Consider the following 21,600-nt stretch of genomic DNA (forward strand, 5'->3'; position numbering starts at 1 on the left):
CCTCTTGTCTCAGTTCTGAGCTGAGACAAGCTTTGTCTGTCTGACCGGATAGCTACACTTAGGAAGCTCTTACCAACGTGTACTTCTTCCCATAAAAAAAATACCAACCCACGCTCTACAGTAAGTACAAGCTGACAAGAGGAACCACAGTGCAACCAGGGTTAACAGGTATTCAACCCACTTAAAGTGCCGACCAGCTGCTGCGGCCGGTGAAAAATGAAGCAGGGGCATTTCAACACACAGGAAAGGTAAGTATCGGGCCTGTTTTTGAACAGGGAGCGTACAATTGACCCTGTAGTATCAGGGTCACTGCAAACAATTTATATGAAAAATGTCTACGTAATTTCAATATATTAAAGTTTTAAATGAGCATGTACTTTCATAAATGAAGGCAAGCTAGACATAAAAATAACAATAATAATGATGCAACGATTTAATAAGTGAATAAAATGTATTTTACTTACCAAATGATCCATACGGATCATCAGATGCTTCTATAACAATAGTCGCTTCAGTTATATCCCCAACCATGGCTCCTCCTGTTGTCTGATTTAACAGCAACACCTGAAATGACTCCTCCACTTCGGGACTGATATCATTAATAATGTAGATTGGCACTGCTTTGTTGGTTTCTCCTTCAAGTAGCACAACATCTGATGATGCTACAGTGTAATCTTCACCTGAAAAAGAACACACATATTAGAAGTTAATTAATATGAAATGTCTCCTTTAAAAATACTGGCCAACTCTGAATATTTGAAAAATCTTTACACAGATTTCCTATATTTCAACAAGGGAAATAGAATTGCTGTACCATAAGGATGTTAACTAGAGACTGCTGCCAGGTACTGCATTGAATACAAAACAGGAATGACGATGTCTACAAGAGAAGTGCCAAAAAGAATGGTAAAAGAATGCATAGTGACTTTATCACAACTAGAACAGGGGGGCACTGAAAGCTTAAGGCAATTTAGTTTGTTCTCCTAATGTGACCATAGAAGGGCTTAAAAGTTATTCTCAGGGGATGACTGAAACATTGGTTAAAGGTCTGTGCAAAGCCCTGGGAAAAATCAAAGAATCAATTACACATTTCTTAGGCCATTCAATACACAAACTTTGTACAGAACAACTCCTATGTTTTCACAGTTGCAAAGAAGCAATTTATTACAAATTTATAACAAATTATGGCATTGTGTCAATAAAACTGTGGATTGAAATGGAAAAGTAATTTGTAATAGCATTATACGAGTCATGGCATGTGAATGTCACTATAGTCTGCACTTACCAGCTGTTGCAGTTATTGGCACGGCTTTGAATTTTACCGAAACATCACCAAACATCCCACCAACTCTAGTAACATTAATTATTGGTCCAACATAATTTTCTGCAATGCGCACTAATGTAGTAGACAGCTGTAGAACACCAAAAGCATCATCACTAGCATTTATAATGACGTGTGCCACTGTCTCACTTCTGAAACCTAGACGTGGAGAGTTCAGTACTGTAAAGAAAAGGTTACATTTTCAGTGAGAGATCCAAAAGAACCCTTACACTAATTTTCCTAAAGTTATTGCTGTATTTGACATGTAGGCAAACTAGTGTGATCTGCTCAGGATAAAGTGTTTTCTGAAAGCTGTGTGGAAATTTTATGACAATTTCCATTTGGTTCTTTGACATTTGCTGCCAATTAGAAGTAGTGTTGGGACAGGGGCGTAGATAAGGGGGGGTCAGGGGGTTGAACCCCCCCCCAGAGCATTTGTCAGTGGCACAGTGACAGCAGCTAGGCTAGTGGAGCTGTTGGACTACCAGCTCCGGTCACCACCGCAACCTGTCTCTTACACTCCCATAACAAAACAAACATGGCACTGCCCGCCAGGTATCGAGGAATCCCAGATGATAACAGGAGGGAGGGACTTTTGAGGAAGCTTCAGTTGCCTATTGGCTGAGAAGGCAGCAGTAGGCAGTGTAGCCTGAAACTTCCTCAAAAGTCCCTCCCTCCTGTCCTGACATCATCCAGGATCCCCCAATGCCAGCGGGTGGAGGCATGTTTGTTTTTTTCCTGCTGCCTTTTCAACCAACAGAGCACTGTCCTACACTGCTACACTGCAAACTACTTCTTGCATCTCGCACCTGCATTACAGGAAGCCCACGGGATTAGAAACAGCTCTGATGAGGAGGGGAGAATTGCACTGAAATGCCTGAACTGCCTGCTATGAAGTTCATCCACTGATAGAGGTGAGAGAGGAGAGAAATGTTTTGTCCAGTAGAAATGAAGGAAACACAGAGAGTTTTTATAAGTGGCTGTACCCCCCCCCCCCCCCCTTTAATTACAGCCATTGTAATGCCACCCATATTCCACACCTGTGCAACATACAAGTCAGCTTACTGTCACCATGTTAAAAGGACAGGAATATTGGTAGCATTACAATGGCTGTTATTAGGCTGGGTTCACACTATCCAAAGCTCTGAAAAGCAGTCCACAGTGGATTGCTTTTCAGAGTACGGTTAAGTGGATCCTGTCAGGTGTTCAGGAGGTGATCCTGTCGCCCTCTAAATGCCTGTGGGTTTTTTTTTTTCTGAATTTCAGTTTGTAATGGTGTTAATGCACCACAACCGCAAGAAAAGTGTTTGGTTCACAGTTGTGGCACAGCCTCATTGACTTGGGTGGTTTGATCAACTCAACATGCCATGTTAAATTTTTAGCACCTGTGACACAAAGTGTTGCAGCTATGGCATGTGTCCCACTGCCAGAACACAGCTCTGTACACTGTACAACATACTAATGCTACACACAGTGGGTACAGTACTAAAAGTGCAGTACTGGGTACAGTACTAAAAGTGAGTGTATCTGTTCATAAAGGAAATAGTTCATTTGGAGCAGCTTGGCCCAAATGAACTATTTAAAGTCACTGTAAACATGAAGTTAGGTTTTTCTTGTTAAAAAAAAACATGGTTAGGTTTTAACCCCTCCACTGTGCTATAGGGATAGTGGGACCTGCTCTTCCACCTTCATCCAGACTACAGGATTGGCCATCAGGGGATGGACCGGGAGCAGATCATCCATTGCCCCCGCTGCCCCCCCTATTCATGCGAGTCGAACCAGATGTGTTAGAAAAGAAAATTAATATTTGCTTTTCTAACACTGAACCGGCTCTCCGCAAATTAGGAAGCGCAGGTCTAATACCCGTAACCTGATTGGCTGAAGACACAGGTGTCCCTATTGGATGCCTAGCAGAATGGAAGAAGAGAGAAGTATGGAGGACACAGGTATCATCCCAGAGCTCGCCGCCATCACCTGCTGCCACCAAGATGGGATAAGTGGCGGCGAGGCAGCCGGCGGGTGGGCAGGGGTCACAGTGGCTGCATTTGATGGGTAAAAGTGGCTGCATTTCATGGGGCACAAGTGGCTGGATTTGATGGGCACAAGTGGCTGCATTTAATGGGCACAAGTGGTTGCATTTGATGGGCACAAGTGGCTGAATTTGATGGGCACAAGTGGCTGCATTTGGTGGGGCACAGTGGCTGCATTTGATGGGGCACAGTGGCTGCATTTTATGGGCACAGTGAGGCTGCAATTGATTGTTTTTTTTTCAGTATTTTTCAGTTTGTTTGTGCCCCCCCAAACATTTTCTGCACCAGCAGCCACTGGGATAGATTTCAGAGCCAGGGGACCATGTGGACACCAGGTACAAGTGGGGGGCCGAGAGCATTGCTGACTACTTTTGGCTTGGTTGGGGCAGAGTAAGGGAGATTGATCCCCATCAGCAGGTCATCGGTAGCATCGGTGTGGTGAGAGGCCTTCGTCCACCCTTTTTTTGTTTCATACAATGTTTGCTGTTACAGGGATTTGTTGCCACCAGTAGAGTTTTGCCTAAAGGTGATTGCATAAGCACAGCTTTATATGACATACTCCTGATCCTTGTAATATTTATGCTATAATGTACAGATGCTGGTTGCTCAGTAGTCACTGTTAATGAAGTACTTCTTCAAGGTAGGCTGTGTGTAGGAAAGCATATGCAATGGGAACATTTTACAAACCAATATGCTGAGGTCTATTAGACTCCTGGTTGTAGCACAGTAATTAAAGCATATTTTTGGATACAAGGGCAGTGTTTTATGCTATTGTATACACAGTGGGTAGGGTTTCTAAGCACAATTTTTCCGACACACCCACAATTTCTTAGCGTGTAGCAGGCACGCTAATCATTGTACCCTGAGTACCCAAGGCTTAACCCCCCCCCCCCCCCCCAAGAAAAAAAAATAGCTATGGCCCTGTGTTGAGGGAATACAAAATTAGAGATGTGTACAAATTACTATCTCAGAGAAGAGCACTGCTAAGCATTATTTTTACCTACATTCATTAGGCAACATCATCTCAGTGTGATTTAAACTAAATGGCTCATTTTATGAAATAAAGAAAAACAAAATTTACTAATGTGGTACCCAGACCTTCAAAAAAGTCAGCTATATCTGTATGTATTTATAAATGTATTAGCTATGAATGACCATTCCTTCTTAGCAGGTCACAGGTGTGAGTGGTAGACAAATGATTCTGCTTCCAATGATCAATCAGCAGGATGCACAAAAAAAACAGGCTGTTTGGTTTAGGAGGTCAGATAATTTGCATATTAGTAGTACTTCCAGCTTGAGAGACACAACTGATATATATATATATATATATATATATATATATATATATATATATATATATATATAAACAGACTAGGCGCTGGGAGACAATAAAATTATTTCATTTAGACCAGAATTCTTACTTAAAGTGGATGTAAACCCTCACATTTAACTAGTGAAGTGAACAGCCTCAGATGATACACACAGAGTTGAAACAAATCCTCCTACATAAGTTTTACTTGTATATCTGCAGTCTTCCCTTTTCTACACTCTTTCAAAAGTGTAGATCATGTTGAAAATATTTCTTTATCTTTCAGCAGTACAGGCTATACATAGGGAAGGATGGAGAGACTGCTTTTACACTATTTGAGAGCTGATTGGAGGAAAGTGACCCCCTCCCCCTTCCCACAGGCACAGGAACATGTAGAGCTGTATTCTGAATAGACAAGCTCAGTGCTTATCTCCCTCTTAGCTCCCTCCCCAAGACAAATTTTTAGCTCATGTTATCTCATGTGTCAGAGAGCTTGTCAGAAGTGAGGAACGAAGCACCAGAGAGAAACAACACTTAGAGCTTTGGAGAGAGAAAAGTTAACACTACAGATGTATGTGCTTAGTTCAAATTTCATAAATGAGGTTTACAACCATTTTAAAGCATTTGCCCTTACAGTTACACAGTTTTTTTGCAATGCAGGTAGTTTCTGTGACTAAACGTACCTTCCTCATGCTCCTTCACCATGCTCCAATTAGCCAGCAGAGCCCCAAGAAATATCTGGTATCTTCCATTATAGTAACACACATGACACCACCCCATCACCCTATAATGCAGTGCTTGAATGCCTAAACACCAATCCTCACTACAAACAGAGGCTCACAATATTAAGAATGTTCTTTTGAGGTAAAGTACTGTATGTACATACCAGGCTGTTGCTGTGCTCTTTCCACTATTGTGACGTTAAATAATTCAACAAACAAAGATTCTGACCTCTCCGGGTCACTGTCATCCAATATTGGAAGAAAAATTTTGATTTCACTCATATTTGCAGAGAAAATTACATTTCCAGAGATAGGCCAGTAGTCTTTCCCTTGAGTGGCTCTTGCAATACTTGGAGAAATAAATGAAAGTTTTTCAGAGTCTGGAAGTGTTTGATAAGAAACCATGACGGTCCCCATCAGACCATTTAGCCGTTTGATTGTTAAAGATATATTCTGATATTTTTCCTCAACTTTAGTTGGGCGGTTTGACTCAGAGAACACAAAAAGCCCATAGGGATCATCATTAGCAAAAAGTGTCAGTGAAGCATTAGTCAAATCACCCAAACGTCCATCGGAAACATTCGTGATTATAACTGAAAATACTTTATCCAGTTCCGGGACATCATCTGGAGATACTAGAATTGTTATGTTGCCACTTTTCTGTCCAATTTTAAAAGTTACATTCCCAGAGGTGAAAGCTAGGTCTGCAAAAGGATCAGATTCTATCTTCCAAAAAACAGACACCATGGATAAGGCACCTTGGTAACGCAAAACCTACAAAATATCAAGTACAATGTAATAAATAGTCAGACTGTAAATGAAAATTCTACATACAGATGCTGTGTCTATCCCTACGGAACATTAAAGTCTCGAAAATGTCCTTGTTCAAAATTCTGAATTCTATTAGTATTTTCTGAAACATTTACTAATTGCACTAACTCCTCCCATGTATGAGCACTTTCAAATTTAGTGGCCCTGTATACAGAAAAGGAAAGGGAATTTTTGGCCTGGGGGGAAATATGAACTCGCCTAAAAAAATCAGTCATCTCTCTGAGCTAGAAAGGAAGTCATTGATGAAAGACATCCCTTTGTTGGATCTTCATAACATCTGCTTAAGGCATGCTAATCAATAGTCAATTTATGGGGCCCTCGTGCTCCTTTGCATAATCCCCTTCTTTGGAGGTCCCCTCACCTGTGCAGGTAGATTATTTTTGTATCTCTGTGTGAGAAAGTTAAGTTACCATAGAATTGTGATTTTTTTATGCAGATGGCACTGTCCTGTAGCACATGTGGTATCATGTCACCTATTGTATGTACATTGGTATGTTATACTGTGCACTGTCTTTTTGTTTTGTTTTGTTTTGTTTTTTGCAAAAACATAAAAAAAAAGCCTTTAAAAAAAAAAAGACATCCCTTTGCCAGGCAATGTAATCACAGGACTAAACAAAGAGCGAACAATTATTTAATACCATGCTGCATACACACAACTCTGACGGTCTTTCTGACGGAGTTCTGCTGAAACGAACTTGCCTACACATGATCACACCAAAGTCTGTTTGTTTAGAACACGATGATGTATGATGGGACTACAAAAAGGAAGTTCAGTAGCTGCCCTTGTATCGTTTTTGGTCCGTCGGAATATCATACAGACGAACGGTTTCCCTGATAGGAATTGATTCCGTCGGAAAGATTTAAAATATGTTCTATTTCTAGGTCCATCAGAATTTTTGAAAAAAAAGTCAGCCTACACAAGATCGGAATAACCGATGAAATGATTTCGCAGAAAGTCCAGTTGTCCCACTCTGAACTCACCAGCCCAATATATACCCCCACTCTAGTCTTTTCCTGTAGTATAGAAGACTCTGCAATGGTCACCATATGGGTAGATAGTAGTGTTCACATAAACATGTGCCAATGGCACCATAAATGTAGATCAGGAATGTACTGCCTTTTGGAAGTGCAGAAGCATATACTGTACTATGCACTCAAACTAGAGATGGCGCTGTAGTGATATATTAGCGTCTGTGTGTTTATATATATAAAAAAGAAATTATATATATATATATATATATATATATATATATATATATATATATATATATATATATATATATATATATATATAAATATAACTTAACACACAGCCATTAATGTTTAAACCGCTGGCAACAAAACTGAATACACCCCTAAGTAAAAATGTCCAAATCGGGCCCAAAGTGTCAATATTTTGTGTGGCCACCATTTTTTCCAGCACTGCCTTGACCCTCTTGAGCATCGAGTTCACCAAAGATTCACAGGTTGCCACTGAAGTCCTCTTCCACTCCTCCATGAGAACATCACAGAGCTGGTGGATGTTAGAGACCTTGTGCTCCTCCACCTTCCGTTTGAGGATGCCCCAGAGATGCTCAATAGGGTTTAGGTCTGGAGACATGCTTTGCCAGTCAAGCCAAGGCAGTGGTCATCTTGGAGGTGTGTTGGGGGTTGTTATGTTGGAATACTGCCCTGAGGCCCAGTCTCTGAAGAAAGGGGATTATGCTCTGCTTCAGTATATTACAGTACAGGTTGTCATTCATGGTTCCCTCAATGAGCTGTAGCTCCCTAGTGCCGTCAGCACTCATGCAGCCCCAGACCATGACACTCCCACCACCATGCTTGACTGTAGGCAAGACACACTTGTCTTTGTACTCCTCACCTGGTTGCCGCCACACACGCTTGACACCATCTGAACCAAATAAGTTTGTCTTGGTCTTATCAGACCACAAGACATGGTTCCAGTAATCCATGTCCTTAGTCTGCTTGTCTTCAGCAAACTGTTTGTGGCTTTCTTTTGCATCATCTTTAGAAGAGGCTTACTTCTGGGACGACACCCATGCCGAACAATATCGATGCAGCATGCGACGTATGGTCTGAGCACCCCTTCAACCTCTGCTGGCAGCACTCATATGTCTATTTCCCAAAGACAACCTCTGAATATGATGCTGAGCACGTGCACTCAACTTCCTTGGTTGACCATTGCGAGGCCTGTTCTGAGTGGAACCTGACCTGTTAAACCGATGTATGGTCTTGGCCACCTTGCTGCAGCTCAGTTTCAGGGTCTTAGCAATCTTCTTATAGCCTTGGCCCTCTTTATGTAGAGCAACAATTATTTTTTTCAGATCCTCAGAGAGTTCTTTGCCATGAGGTGCCATGTTGAACTTCCAATGACCAGTATGAGAGAGGGAGAGTGATAACACCGAATTTAACACACCTGTTCCCCATTCACACCTGAGATTTTGTAACAGGAATGAGTCACATGACATTGGGGAAGGAAAATGGCTAATTGGGTCCAATTTGGAAATTTTCACTTTTGTTGCCAGCAGTTTAGTCATTAATAGCTGTGTGTTCAGTTATTTTGAGGGGACAGCAAACTTACACTGTTATACAAGCTGTACACTCACTATCTTACATTGTAGCCAAGTGTCATTTCTTCAGTGTTGTCACATGAAAACATATAATAAAATATTTACGTAAATGTGAGGGGTGTACTCAAAAGTAAGATACTTTTGTGAGATACTGTGTATATATATATATATATATATATATATATATATATATATATATATATATATTCTCTCTGATCTCTCCTGTAATGCTGTTCTCATACATGTATGCTGTTCTCCTTTGCAAAAAAAAGCTGAATTCTATATATTCCTCAAGATCTCAGTGCCTCACTTTATCACATAACCAAAACTGCTCACTGCATATACAATAGGTAAAACAAGCACTACATTGAAACCTAATGAGCTAAAAGAGTCAAGAAATGATAACACGCAAATACATTTACCTGAAATATTACAGGGCTGTATCCAGCATCTGGTTCAGTAGCATTCATAAACAGAGAATCACGGCTGAATTCAAAAACTCCATGAGCATCATCGGAGTCTTCGATAATCACAGTTATGTTTGAGGCTATACCCAAGCTAGCTGTGCAATTAACAACCAATATAAATATTATTAGAAAAGACAGTGAATTTGGAAAATTGTGAGAGTGTATAGGTAATACAATATACTTAAGTATGTTATCTAATTTAAAGGTGAACTTCAAGCAGATATAAAAGGCACAACTTAATGCGGCCCTGTATTCATTTATACATATTCAAATGTCATTTGTTTAATGCAAGCAGTACCTGAATTTAACTTGGTATTGACTTCTTGCAGTCCCCTGCACAGCAGAGCTCAGACTAAGTAATGGAGAGGCAGTACAAAAGGCCAGTGGGTAGTGCTGCAGTCCTTATATGCTAACAAGGAACATAATGATAGGAGCATAGTAATAGATAGATAAGCTCACCCGTCTGCTGCTTTTTCTTTCACTGTCTAGTCACAGCCTTAGGCTTGATTCACACTAATGCGTTTTTGATGCATTTTGCAGAAATGCAGGGAAATTTTTTAACATGGGTTCCTACGGAACATGTTCACATCAATGCATTTTTATGCCTCTGCGCTTTTGGAAAGGGTCGGGGACTTTTTTCATGCAAAATGCAGCATTTTGCATGTAATAGAAGTCAATGGACCTGCATCCAAAACGCAAGTACCGCATTTTACCGCATTTTTCCACGTTTTTGCTGCGATTTGCATCTTGGGGTTTTTTTTCTTTTTTTTTACACTGTATATAGCTGCTTGCTAAGCAACCACACAAAAAAAAAAAACGCAAAACGTGGTAAAAACGCAGTAAAAACGCATGTCCAAAAATGCGGCAAGCACCTCAAAAAGCACTGCAGAAATGCTGAAAAGCAACATGCATAGATGTGAATCAAGCCCGAGGCTCGATTCACACAAATGCGTCTTTTGATGGATTTCACATTTTGCAGAAACACAAAGAAATTTCTCAACATGGGTTCCTATGGAACAAGTACACATCAATGCATTGTTGTGCCTCTGCGTTTTTGGAAAGGGTCTGAGAGTTTTTCCCCGCAAAGTGCAGCGTTTTGCATGTAATAAACTTTAATGGACCAGCATCCAAAATGCAAGTACTGCGTTTTAACTGGGATTTGTGGTTTGAGATTTGTTTGTTTTTTTGAACATTCACTGTATATAACTGGTTGCTAAGGAGGAGGCCGGGAAGTCGACCGCCAGGTCCTTAACAACCAATGAGTCATCAGCTGTCAGCGCGCTTCCCCACTGAATGCAAAAAAAAAGAATTGCCAGCTACAAAAAAAATTGGGAGAAAACAGCGTTGGGTTCCCCCCCAAGTCCATACCAGGCTCTTTGGTCTAGTATGGATTCGGAGGGGCCCTTATCCAAGCATGCAGCCGGTTAGGACAGAAAAAGAAGGGGTGACGAACGAGCGCCCCCCCCTCCTGAACCATACCAGACCGCATGCCCTCAACATGGGGGGGTGGGTGCATGTTGATGGGGACAAGGGCCTCTTCCCAACAACCCTTGCCAGGTGGTTGTCTGGGTTTGTGGGCAGGGGCTTATCGGAATCTGGAAGACCCCTTTAACAAGGGGCCCCCAGATCCCGGCCTCCCCCTTACGTAAATGAGTATGGGGTACATTGTACCCCTACCCATTCGCCAAAAAAAGTAGTGTAGTGTGACAAAATACAGTAGACAGTTTTTGATACAAGTCCAAAATATCTTCTTCCCCCCAATTTTTCCTCTATCTTCATCAGCATCTTCCTCCTCTGGACTTCTCCTTCTCCCGCTGCTTCTTCTTTCACTCTTCTTCTGTCTTCTTTGTCCACCAAAGACCCTCCTCTGATGCTGCTTCCCGCTTCCGCTGATGACCCTCCCCCGATGCTGCGTCTCGCTGATCTGTCCGTGCTGATGTTAAGCATTTCTTATATAATGACGGGGGCGTGGTCATCGGATTACATCATCTGGAGGCCCCATCCCCTTGTGATGTCACATACCCATCATGCCTCGGGTGGTGATGTCACAAGGGGGTGAGTCCTCCACATAACGTAATCCGGTGGTCACGCCCCTGTCGTTATCTAAGAAATGCTTGACATTCAGCTTGACATTGGACAGATCAGCGGGACGCAGCTTTAGAGGAGGGTCGTCGGCAGGAGTGGGACGCAGCATCAGAGGAGGGAGGGTTGTCAGTGGCAGGAAGATGCGGGAGAAATAGAAGAAGAAGCATGGGAAGAAGATATTTTTAATAAAGGACTTGTCAAAAGCAGATCTACTGTATTTTGTCACACTACACTACTTTTGTTTGATGAATGGGTAGGGGTACAATGTATCCCCTACTCATTCACATAGGGGGAGAGGCAGAGATCTAGTTAAAGGGGGCTTCCAGATTTCAATAAGCCCCCCACCCGCAGACCCCAACAACCACCTGGCAAAGGTTGTCTGGAAGAGGCTCCTGTCCCCATCAACATGGGGGCAATGTGCTTTTGGGTGGGGGGTGCAGAGCCCCCCTGCCCCAAAGCACCCACCCCCATCTTTGTTGAGAGCATGCGGTCTGGTATGGTTCAGGAGGGGTGGGGGGCACTTGCTCGTTCCCTCCCTTTCCTGCATGCTCGGATAAGGGTCTGGTATGGATTTTAGGGTGGTCCCCATGCCATTTATAAAAAAAATGGCGTGAGGGGTCCCCTCGCAATCCATACTAGACCCAAGGGCCCAAGGGCCTGATATGGACCTGGGCGGGGGGACCCCACACAGTTTTTTCCTGATTTTATTTTAGCTGGCAATTCTTTTTTTTTTACATTCAGCAGGGAAGCCTGCTGACAGCTGAAGACTCATCGGTTGTTAAGGACGTATCAGCCAGCTTCCCAGCCCCCTCCTTAGAAACCAGCAAATAGAAATTCAAATCCTTTGTCGATTAAAACTTTCCCTTTATATGTTTTTATCTTTTTTTTTTTTAGTTCAGCTTTAATATAACCTTTGTTATAATAATTACCTGTCATATCTCTGTCAATAATATAAAATGTTAAATATGTTTAGAAAACAAATTTAAAAAAATCATATAGGTACCTAAGATGTAGCTACATGGGCCAAAAACCTACAGTGCATGTAAAACTGTTCACTTCTGGCCTTTTTAAAAAAGTATTCTGAGGCCTGATTCTGACCTATGAATTTTTTGTGCATTTTTTTTTTTGCAGAAACACGCTACAGTCCATTTAACATGGTTTCCTATAAATGTAGTTCACATCTGTGCATTTTATGGAAAGGGCCAAGGTTTTTAGTTCCATACACTTCAATGTTTTAAAGATGAGTATTGAAAAATGCTAATTGCACCTGCAATATGCAAACTGCAACCTGCACAAGTGTGAATCAGGTCTTAAACAAGTAAATAGAAAAAAAAATGACTAACTATTGATTGTTGCAATTCCCTTCCTGTTGGTCTTCCATTGCACATGCTATCCTACCTTTAGTCTATCATGAATACTACATCTAGACTCTTTACTAACCTATTTGTGCCTACTGCCCCTCTCTGCCAATCGCTCCACTAGCTTCTGCTAGCCCAATGAATACAATTCAAAATACTAACCGCAACTCTCCTTTGAGCTACATCACCAACCTCATCTTAAAATATCACCCAAACCGTTCCCTCTACACCTTCCAAGACCTCTTGCTCTCTGGCTTCTTCATCATCCCTTCTCATGCTCACCTTCAGGACTTCTTCAGAGCCTCTTCCAACCTCTGGAACTCCCTACCCTAATCTCTCTGCCATCTCCTATTCTATTCACCTTTTGGGCATCCCTGAAAACATATCTCCTCATGGTAGCCTATCCCACCTTTACTTCAAAAACTGTGCTTGCACCTTCTCTATCAGCTTATATCTCGCAGTTATTACCTTTTGTACCACTTCCCCCTCCCATATAGATTGTAAGCTCTTACAAGTAGGACCCTCCTAATCCTCTAGTATTGAATTGCATGTTTTTCAATAAAATACTTTTCATCCTTTTCATACATTATTCACTATATCTCAGTACTGCTAAACTGCTGCAGCCTTTTTTCAACCATTATCTACGTGCATGCACTTTAGTATGGCTGCATGGCATTTCTCAGTGTTTCCTGATGGTAACAATAGTGGACTCTGCCTACATACAGTAATATGTGGTGGGGCAGCCACTTTAGTCTCTATTAGAAGCCCTTGTGACAATACACAACTGGATAGGACAGTCCATTGTTTATCCATTTAAGAAAGGGCCCAAACAAGCACATTTGTGGCAGGATCACAAGGTTTAATTTAGAAGCTGCATCTTTAAAAAAAATGTCTTTTGAAATGGCATTAATTTGTTAAAGCTTATATGAGATTTTAGTGAATGAGTTTACACAACCAATCAGAAATCATTCCACTGACAGTGATCTTGGTTATTGAATTTAAAGTAACAGTCCAACCAAAACTTTTGCGGACAGAGTGGGACAGGATTAGAACCTTTTTGGCGTTTTTATTACTGTTTTTTTTACTTTCTGTGTTCCCAATACAGAGGATGTTCATGACTTCCTGAGTCATGAATCATGTTGATTACCAGGACATTAACCAAGTCAGTTGATCACCAGGACATTAACCAACCAGTAATAAAAACCTAAAATAAGTTCTGACCTTTAGACATTTTATGCAAGAAATACATTTTGGTTAGAGGTCATTAAATAAGACCACAAATGTGTGTTTAGTCTTGATGTCAAATTGGAGCTTATTGGCAAGCTTCTGTGTGTTTGTATTCGATGATATTACTTTGTTATCTTTGTAATCTGCCAGCAATGTTTCAGATTAGCATATTGTCTGTTTACTGTACATGCCACATCTTAGGCATAGTGTTGCATAGTTTACTTTACATATAAAAAAGCTACAGAGGTTTGTCTAAAGCTTTAATTTGCATGCTCACTGACTAAGGCCGGATTCACACCTATGCATTTTTAGTGCTTTTTGCATTTTGCAGATTTGCACTACAGAACATGTTCCATAGGAAACCATGTTAAATGGACTGTAGTGCAAATCTGCAAAATGCAAAAAAGCACTAAAACTGCATAGGTGTGAATCCAGCCTAAGAAAACATGTATTTACTCTAAAAAAGTTCAAAATATCATTTTTAATGGAAAGGTTTCTTGCTTTACTTAGTCACTATGATAATTTTTTTTTTTTTACAAAAACAATATACAATATATATAAATATATATAATTTAAAATATATAAAAGTGAGAACACTCCTACCATTTTTGTAAATATTTTATTATATTTTTTCATGTGACAAAACAGAATAAATTACACTTTGCTACAATGTAAAGTAGTGAGTGTACAGCTTGTATAACAGTGTACATTTGATTTCCCCTCAAAATAACTCAACACACAGCCATTAATGTCTAAACCGCTGGCAACAAAAGTGAATACACACCTAAGTGAAAATGTCCAAATTGGGCCCAAAGTGTCAATATTTTGTGTGGCCACCATTATTTTCCAGCACTGCCGTATGGTCTGAGCAACCTCTGCAGCAATGCTGGCAGCACTCATAAGTATATTTCCCAAAGACAACCTCTGGATATGATGCTGAGCACGTGCAGTGAAATCCATGCCCAAGAGGGTTAAGGCAGTGCTGGAAAATAATGGTGGCCACACAAAATATTAACACTTTGGGCCCAATTTGGACATTTTTACTTAGGGGTGTACTCACTTTTGTTGCCAGCGGTTTAGACAATAATGGCTGTGCGTTGAGTTATTTTGAGGGGATAGAAAATTTACACTGTTATACAAGCTGTACACTCACTACTTTACATTGTAGCAAAGTGTAATTTCTTCAGTTTTGTCGCATGAAAAGATATAATGAAATATCTACAAAAATGTGAGGGGTGTACTCACTTCTATGAGATACTGTAATATATATATATATATATATATATATATATATATATATATATGTGCCTGTATATTATATACACAGTATATATACTAATTTTAACTCTATGACAAACAGAAGACAAGGAAAGGACAGTAAGTGTGGTGCTTACCCCTCTGGTGCACAGCGGGAAGGAAGAATTCCATGTCACCATCACCACTAGCAAAGTCATCATCCCTAAAGAGTTCAGCCACTTCAGGAAGAGACATACAAAACACACATATACATGTATATACATAAAAGAAACAGAAGAGGAGACAGACAGTATTTTTAACACCAAGATGAGCAAAATAAGAAATAAGCTTTATACTTTACAAGAAGGAAGCCACATAAGGAACAGACAACGTTCAGATGATACAACAATTGATACCACTACCTATCTGGAATGAGGAATGTGTCCATCATGAAAACAGTTGGACCACAACCTGAATATGCTTTCTTTTTGCCTTGGTTATTACTACTGTGATCTCACCATAAAAAAAGTGAAACCTTATACATAGAACATACTGAATATATTAGTGCTTCTAATCATTTTGTAGGTATGATCAGAGCCTTAAAACCTCATATCCACCTAAAAGCACACCCACTATTTTATGTATTATAGGGAATAGCAATCGCAGCACACATATTGTATACAGTATGAACACATAAAGATATACAGTATCTAATAAGCAGTCAGTCTGACATTCACCAAACATTCACTGCAGGTGGATCTTCTTGGATCTTCTACGTGTGTTTTAAATGACTGATTCATCAACAGAGAAAGTTTGGTTAAAGTTACATTCAGTGCTTTATAAATAAGCCCCCCTAGAATCTATAACGACCACAAGGGATTATAAGACCCATTATAAGAAAAGGGTATCTATGTATCAACAACTACCATGCACATTTATGGAATGCTGGAATATGTTATACAAAGTTGTACAAAGCTCTAAAAAACTGAAAAAAAATAAAAGAGTATCAAACTATTAGTTTTCTTATTAATAATCATGTACATACAAATTTTAACCCAATGAATGAGTATAGAAGAATGAGTATAGGAGAACATTAATATACCACTTACTGTAAATGTAGTTTAATGTATATCAGACACAGCATTTCCATCATGGAAAGATTCCAAAATACAATTCTGAATAACATTAGGCTCAGTTCACAAACCCAACACACCAGGATAAGGATTGTCATTTTTCAAACACAGTTATTTTCAGTTGTGTTCAGTGAGATTGGAAAATCAGTCTCATGGCTAAACAAAATCCTTATCCCTGTGTTAAAACTTTGTAAATGGAGCCTATTGCATGTATTAAAGCAGTATTAAACTCAAAACAAAAAATGTAAATTGTTGCAGCTTACTAATCATTAGATGTGGTGGCTGCATTCTTATTCTTTATTTTTTAGGCTTTTTTCCCCTTTGTTTTCACCTAGTGATCTGGACAGTAACACACCTCCTATATTAGAGGGTCTCCATTCTAAATGATGGATGAGCAAGTGGAGGAGAGGGAAGTGTTAGATGTACTAGCAGATTTAGATACAATAACAAATTAACAAAACAGAAATTGGTTTGATCACATAGTTCCACAGGCTGATTCCAGCCTGTTTACATGAGACTAAAACCGGAAGTGACAAAATGCTTATCATTCTGGTTTCTTAGACCACAGAGATGATCGGGAATGTTCTGGACATTGTTCATCTCTATGGTAAGCTGACAGAACAGGAAGGCAGGGGGGACGGGGATGTGGGACCACATTCCACCTCATGTAAAAGCAATTCAGCCTCCTTTTATCTGCTCAGATTGCTTTTTTTTCTCTCCTTCCCACCGAGCGTACTCAGATTTGCGTACTCGGCTTTCGGGGGGCTATACCGGATGATGCCCGCAGCTGTGCGGCGATCGACTTTCCAGATATAACAACCCGATGCGGCTAAAAGCCGCTCAGCTGTTATACCGGAGAAGCAGGAGGGAACGCCCGCCCCTCTCGCCGCCTCCCGCTGCCTCCCACCGCTCTTACCGATGGAACGGGAGCCCCGATTGAACATTCGCTGCTTCTGGCAGCTAGGGACAGACTGGAATGAAGCCGTAAGCGGCTTCATGGAAGCCTCCTAATTGCAAACACGGAAGCAACGTCATGACATCACTTCCCGTTTACTCGGCTGCCAATGGCGCCGGTTTTAAAAAAAGATATAGTATTCAGAATCACCGAAAACGGCAATCTGAATACTTTGACCCCCGATCCCTCCATAAAGAGTACCTGTCACCACTTATTAATGTCACAAAGGATGTTTACATTCCTTGTGACAGCAATAAAAGTGATCAATTTTATTTTATTTTTTAAAAACAATTTATTAATTTTAAAATTAATAAAATAAATAAGAAAAAACAATTTTTTTTAAAGAGCCCCCATCGCCGCGAGCTCGCGCAACAAAGAAAGTGCATATGGCAGTCGAGCCCGCATATGTAAACGGTGTTCGAATCACACATGTGAGGTATCGCCGAGATTGTCAGAGCGAGAGCAATAATTCTAGTACTATACCTCCTCTGCAACTCTAACCTGGTAACCGGAATTTTTTTTTAAAGCGTCGCCTATGGAGATTTTTATGAACCGTAATTTGTCATCATTCCACGAGTGCGTGCAATTATAAAACATGACATGTTTGGTATCTATTTACTCGGCGTAACATTATCTTTCACATTATACAAAAAAACTGGGCTAACTTTACTATTTCATTTTTTTTTTAATTCATGAAAGTGTCCCTTTTCCGAAAAAGTTGCGTTTAAAACACCACTGCACAAATACTGTGCGACATAAAATATTGCAACAAATGCCATTTTATTCTCTAGGGTCTCTGCTAAAAAAAAAAATATATATATATATATATATATATATATATATATATATATATATATATATATATAATGTTTTTGCAAAAAATACGGATTTTAACTTGTAAACACCGAATGTCAAAAATAGGCTTAGTCATAAAAGGGTTATAATGCATATTTTTCATTGTCAAGATATCTTGGGCTACTTATTCACATTGTCAATGTTGCCTTTACTTCCTTGCGACTTTAAAGTGATTGTAAAGGTTTTTTTTTTTTAATTACCTTCTCTGTGAAATGGTTTTGCACAGAGCAGTCTCAATCCCCCTCTACTCAGGCCCCCTACAGCGCTCCTGGCTCCTCCTCTTCCTAGTGTGTCACCATAGGAAGCCGCTTGCTATTGTGGCACACCTGCGGCCTCCATTAAAGTCATGCTGTCTGTGTCTGTAGACACAGACAGGGAGGCTCTGCCCCGCTCTCGCCCCACAGGCTGTGATTGACAGTAGAAGTATCCAATGGCCCCTGCTGCTGCTTCTAAGCCATTGAGAAGAGAGAGAGTACAGACACAGCACTGGATCAAGATCAGGCTCAGGTAAGTATTTATGGGGTGCTGCCAAGGGGAGCTGCACACAGGAGGTTTTTTACCTTAAGGTAAAAGAGTCTCTGCCTTTATATCCACTTTAAAAAAAAATCAGGCTCCTCTGTATGCCCAATATATAGTCTTTATATACCTTTTTACAATATATCTGAATGGAAATCTAATGTTCTATTGGGGTGAAGGCCTATTTGTTGATTAGAAGAGGCAGTTAGGTTCTAGAATTTAATATTTTGAGACATTTGATTGTGGATTTGGAATATGTAGTAACTCAAAGCAACCAATCGTTTTTCTGTGGTCAATCTTTGCATAATCATTTTGCCAGTGGGAACTATTTACATAAAAATGTACTCTGGTCCTGCACCCTCCAACCTCATGTGCATTATAATTGATTATTAGGGCTACAAGTTATGCATCAATAATAAAATGCATGGGATTAGACAAAGTGGAGATATGGCCACCAACTAAGAAGCTGATTAGTATTTGCACACCAGATTTGGGGGATAAAGTGGCATTATACAGTGGCACATGCAGTATGAAATATCCGGGAGGTTTCTTATATTCATAACATGAAAATCCCACACAGCTTAAGGTGTCTCTAAGCCCAAAAACAAAAATGTATTATATTGCTGCTGTATTCTCCATCTGACTAATGTTCGGCAGAAATGTTTATGTCTGCCTCCTTGGTTTTACAATTGAAAGATGTTTGGTGGGATGGGGCCAACAGGGCCACCCATGTAGTAAGTTTTGGCAGGTACATAAAGAACCAGCTGACATTTGGATAGTGTATGGTCAGCTTATCAAATTAAAGTGATACTAAAGGTTCATTTTTTATTTGTTTAAAATAACAAACATACTTACCTCCACTGTGAAGCTTGTTTTGCACAGAGTGGCCCCAGACCTCGTCTTCTGGGGTCCCTCGGTGGCTCTCACGGCTCCTCCCCACATCAGATAATCCCCCAGGAGAAGCACTCTCCAGAGGGGGTTACCTTGGTGGTGTGCTTCCAAGTCCAAAATTTGCATCCATAGACACGAATGCTGGACTCGCACCCCCCCCAACCCCCCCCCCCCCCGTCGACTGCATTATTGGATTTGATTGACAGCAGTGGGATAGAATGCATTGAGGTGAAAAACCTTGAAGGTTTACAGCCCCTTTAAAGCCGTACTCCAGCCAACACTTTTTAAGCAATTACAGCAACATTTTTTTTTTCCTTTTGGCATAAGGGTTTTACATAAATGCAGTGGCGTAGCATGGGTTGTCAACGCCCAGGGCACAGCAAGTAATTTGCACCCCTAACCTGTGGACTTTTAGCACTCCCTGAGTCCCTTCCACTAGTACAGTTATAAACCTCTTATGGTACATTTACAGAGAGAGAGGAAGTGAGAGCAGAGACTCTCTATGGCGCTACAAATCCCAACATAGCAGGCTCAGATTCCTCAGCTCAGCAAACAGCATGAGGAGATGTTCATCACCGGGTCACTACAGTCTGTCAGTCTTTTTACATTCCCTTACTCCCTGCCACACACCACCAGCACCATGCCCCTCCCTCTGTCTCCCTTTTGCCTCCCTCCCTCTGTCATCTGTCCTCCATGTCTGCTGGGCTCCCTCACTAACAGACAACTCGACAGGTGCCTAATCTCAGTGTTTCAGTCAGGCTCAATTCCCTTTGTGAGCAGGAGGCTGCAAAAGCTGGAGGAGGTGGGTGGAGCTGAGCACTAGGAAGACGAGGCAGTTACATCCTCCTCCGCTCTGAATGCTGGGGTCTTTGCATTTCATCACTGGTTGCTAGAAGCCAGGCAGTCCTAGCAACCTTGGGGCCCACCCCCCTATAGGTGTAAGGGCTGTCCCCCCCAATGGTGGCCCTGTAAGTACACAGTTTGCTGGGGTATTGGGACACATGAGACACATGAAAATGAGACACATTTTTTGCAGCCCTCTAAATGTAGAAATGTACCCTTTAATTGGTATGTCTCAACCCTCTACCCACCACTTTGCTGGATAGCTTGATCTGTCATAGGAATTGAAGAATAACAAACTTACTGAACAGGTCAACAAGTGAAAATAAAGGAAAAAATTACTAAGAAAAGAAAACTAATGCTGCCACCACATTTAATATTTGGTAATCTGAAATAGCTTTTTGCTTTTGGGTTTAGATACACTTTATTGTAGTCAAGTCAGCAAACTGTGAACTCCGGGTTGCACATACTGTAGCTTTTACTTCTCATTTAATAAGCCTTTCTTGCTATTATTTTATTTTTATTTTTTGGAAAAGGTCAATGAAAACAGTACAAGCTGAATGAATTTATACAGGGGAAAATCATTCTCACCTCCTCCTTCTGCATTCCATAAATTAACTCTAAACGATTTGGCCAGTTCAGGCACAGAGTTATCTGTGATATTAACATAAATATATTTGTATCGTTCACCAGGCTGGAATTCCAAGTAATCTGCTGTTTTCTAGAAGAAAAAACAAAAAACATTACTTTGCGCCAATTTTCAAAACTGACTGGTGTGAACGGCCATCTATGATCTTAAATTAGTCACCTGATAATCCTGGGGACTGGACGCTGTCAACGAAACTGTCCTATATTGAACTCTTATTATTCCCAAGAGACCTTGTGCTCTGACTACCAGCAACTTTACTTGTCCTACTTCCTCCTTCACTTTAATTGTGGGTGCAGTCTTTGCTGGAGTAATCATACCATCACCTGGTTTTGGTGGAGGATCCAAAGAGAACTGAAGCAGTCCTGTAAGAACACGTTAATACATAATCTCCTCTATATATTTGCGCAACTTCTTACAAATAAATATTTTAGGTAAATAGAAAATGCAGATGGAAAAACTGCTAAAAATATTTCAGTGTCATGACTGAATAAACCATAAGGTTCCTCAAATAAAGTCTACCCTACATTTTAAAAACATCTAGTAGGGATGTTTGGACAAACATAGAAAAATGGTTTCATTACACAGAGATACAAAAACCATACTTA

The 21,600-nt window shown here is 40.5% G+C and overlaps 1 protein-coding gene across 2 annotated transcripts in view; it reads right to left on the bottom strand.

The window, feature by feature from the left end:
• Nucleotides 1-21,600, bottom strand: part of ADGRV1 (adhesion G protein-coupled receptor V1) — a 710,193-nt gene that overhangs the window by 498,246 nt on the left and 190,347 nt on the right. For both annotated transcript variants that reach the window (XM_077462401.1, XM_077462400.1), the window contains exons 24-30: nucleotides 21,155-21,357; nucleotides 20,938-21,067; nucleotides 15,315-15,395; nucleotides 9,206-9,345; nucleotides 5,547-6,156; nucleotides 1,286-1,501; nucleotides 465-680 (exon numbers count right to left, since the gene is read on the bottom strand). In XM_077462401.1, coding sequence (XP_077318527.1) covers nucleotides 465-680; nucleotides 1,286-1,501; nucleotides 5,547-6,156; nucleotides 9,206-9,345; nucleotides 15,315-15,395; nucleotides 20,938-21,067; nucleotides 21,155-21,357 — 1,596 coding nt within the window. The remainder of the gene's footprint in view (nucleotides 1-464; nucleotides 681-1,285; nucleotides 1,502-5,546; nucleotides 6,157-9,205; nucleotides 9,346-15,314; nucleotides 15,396-20,937; nucleotides 21,068-21,154; nucleotides 21,358-21,600) is intronic.

The sequence above is a fragment of the Lithobates pipiens genome, unplaced genomic scaffold (genome assembly GCF_037356315.1).
Source record: "Lithobates pipiens isolate NorthernLeopardFrog02 unplaced genomic scaffold, aLitPip1_a1.2 Scaffold_3, whole genome shotgun sequence".
In the NCBI taxonomy this organism is placed as follows: domain Eukaryota; kingdom Metazoa; phylum Chordata; class Amphibia; order Anura; family Ranidae; genus Lithobates; species Lithobates pipiens.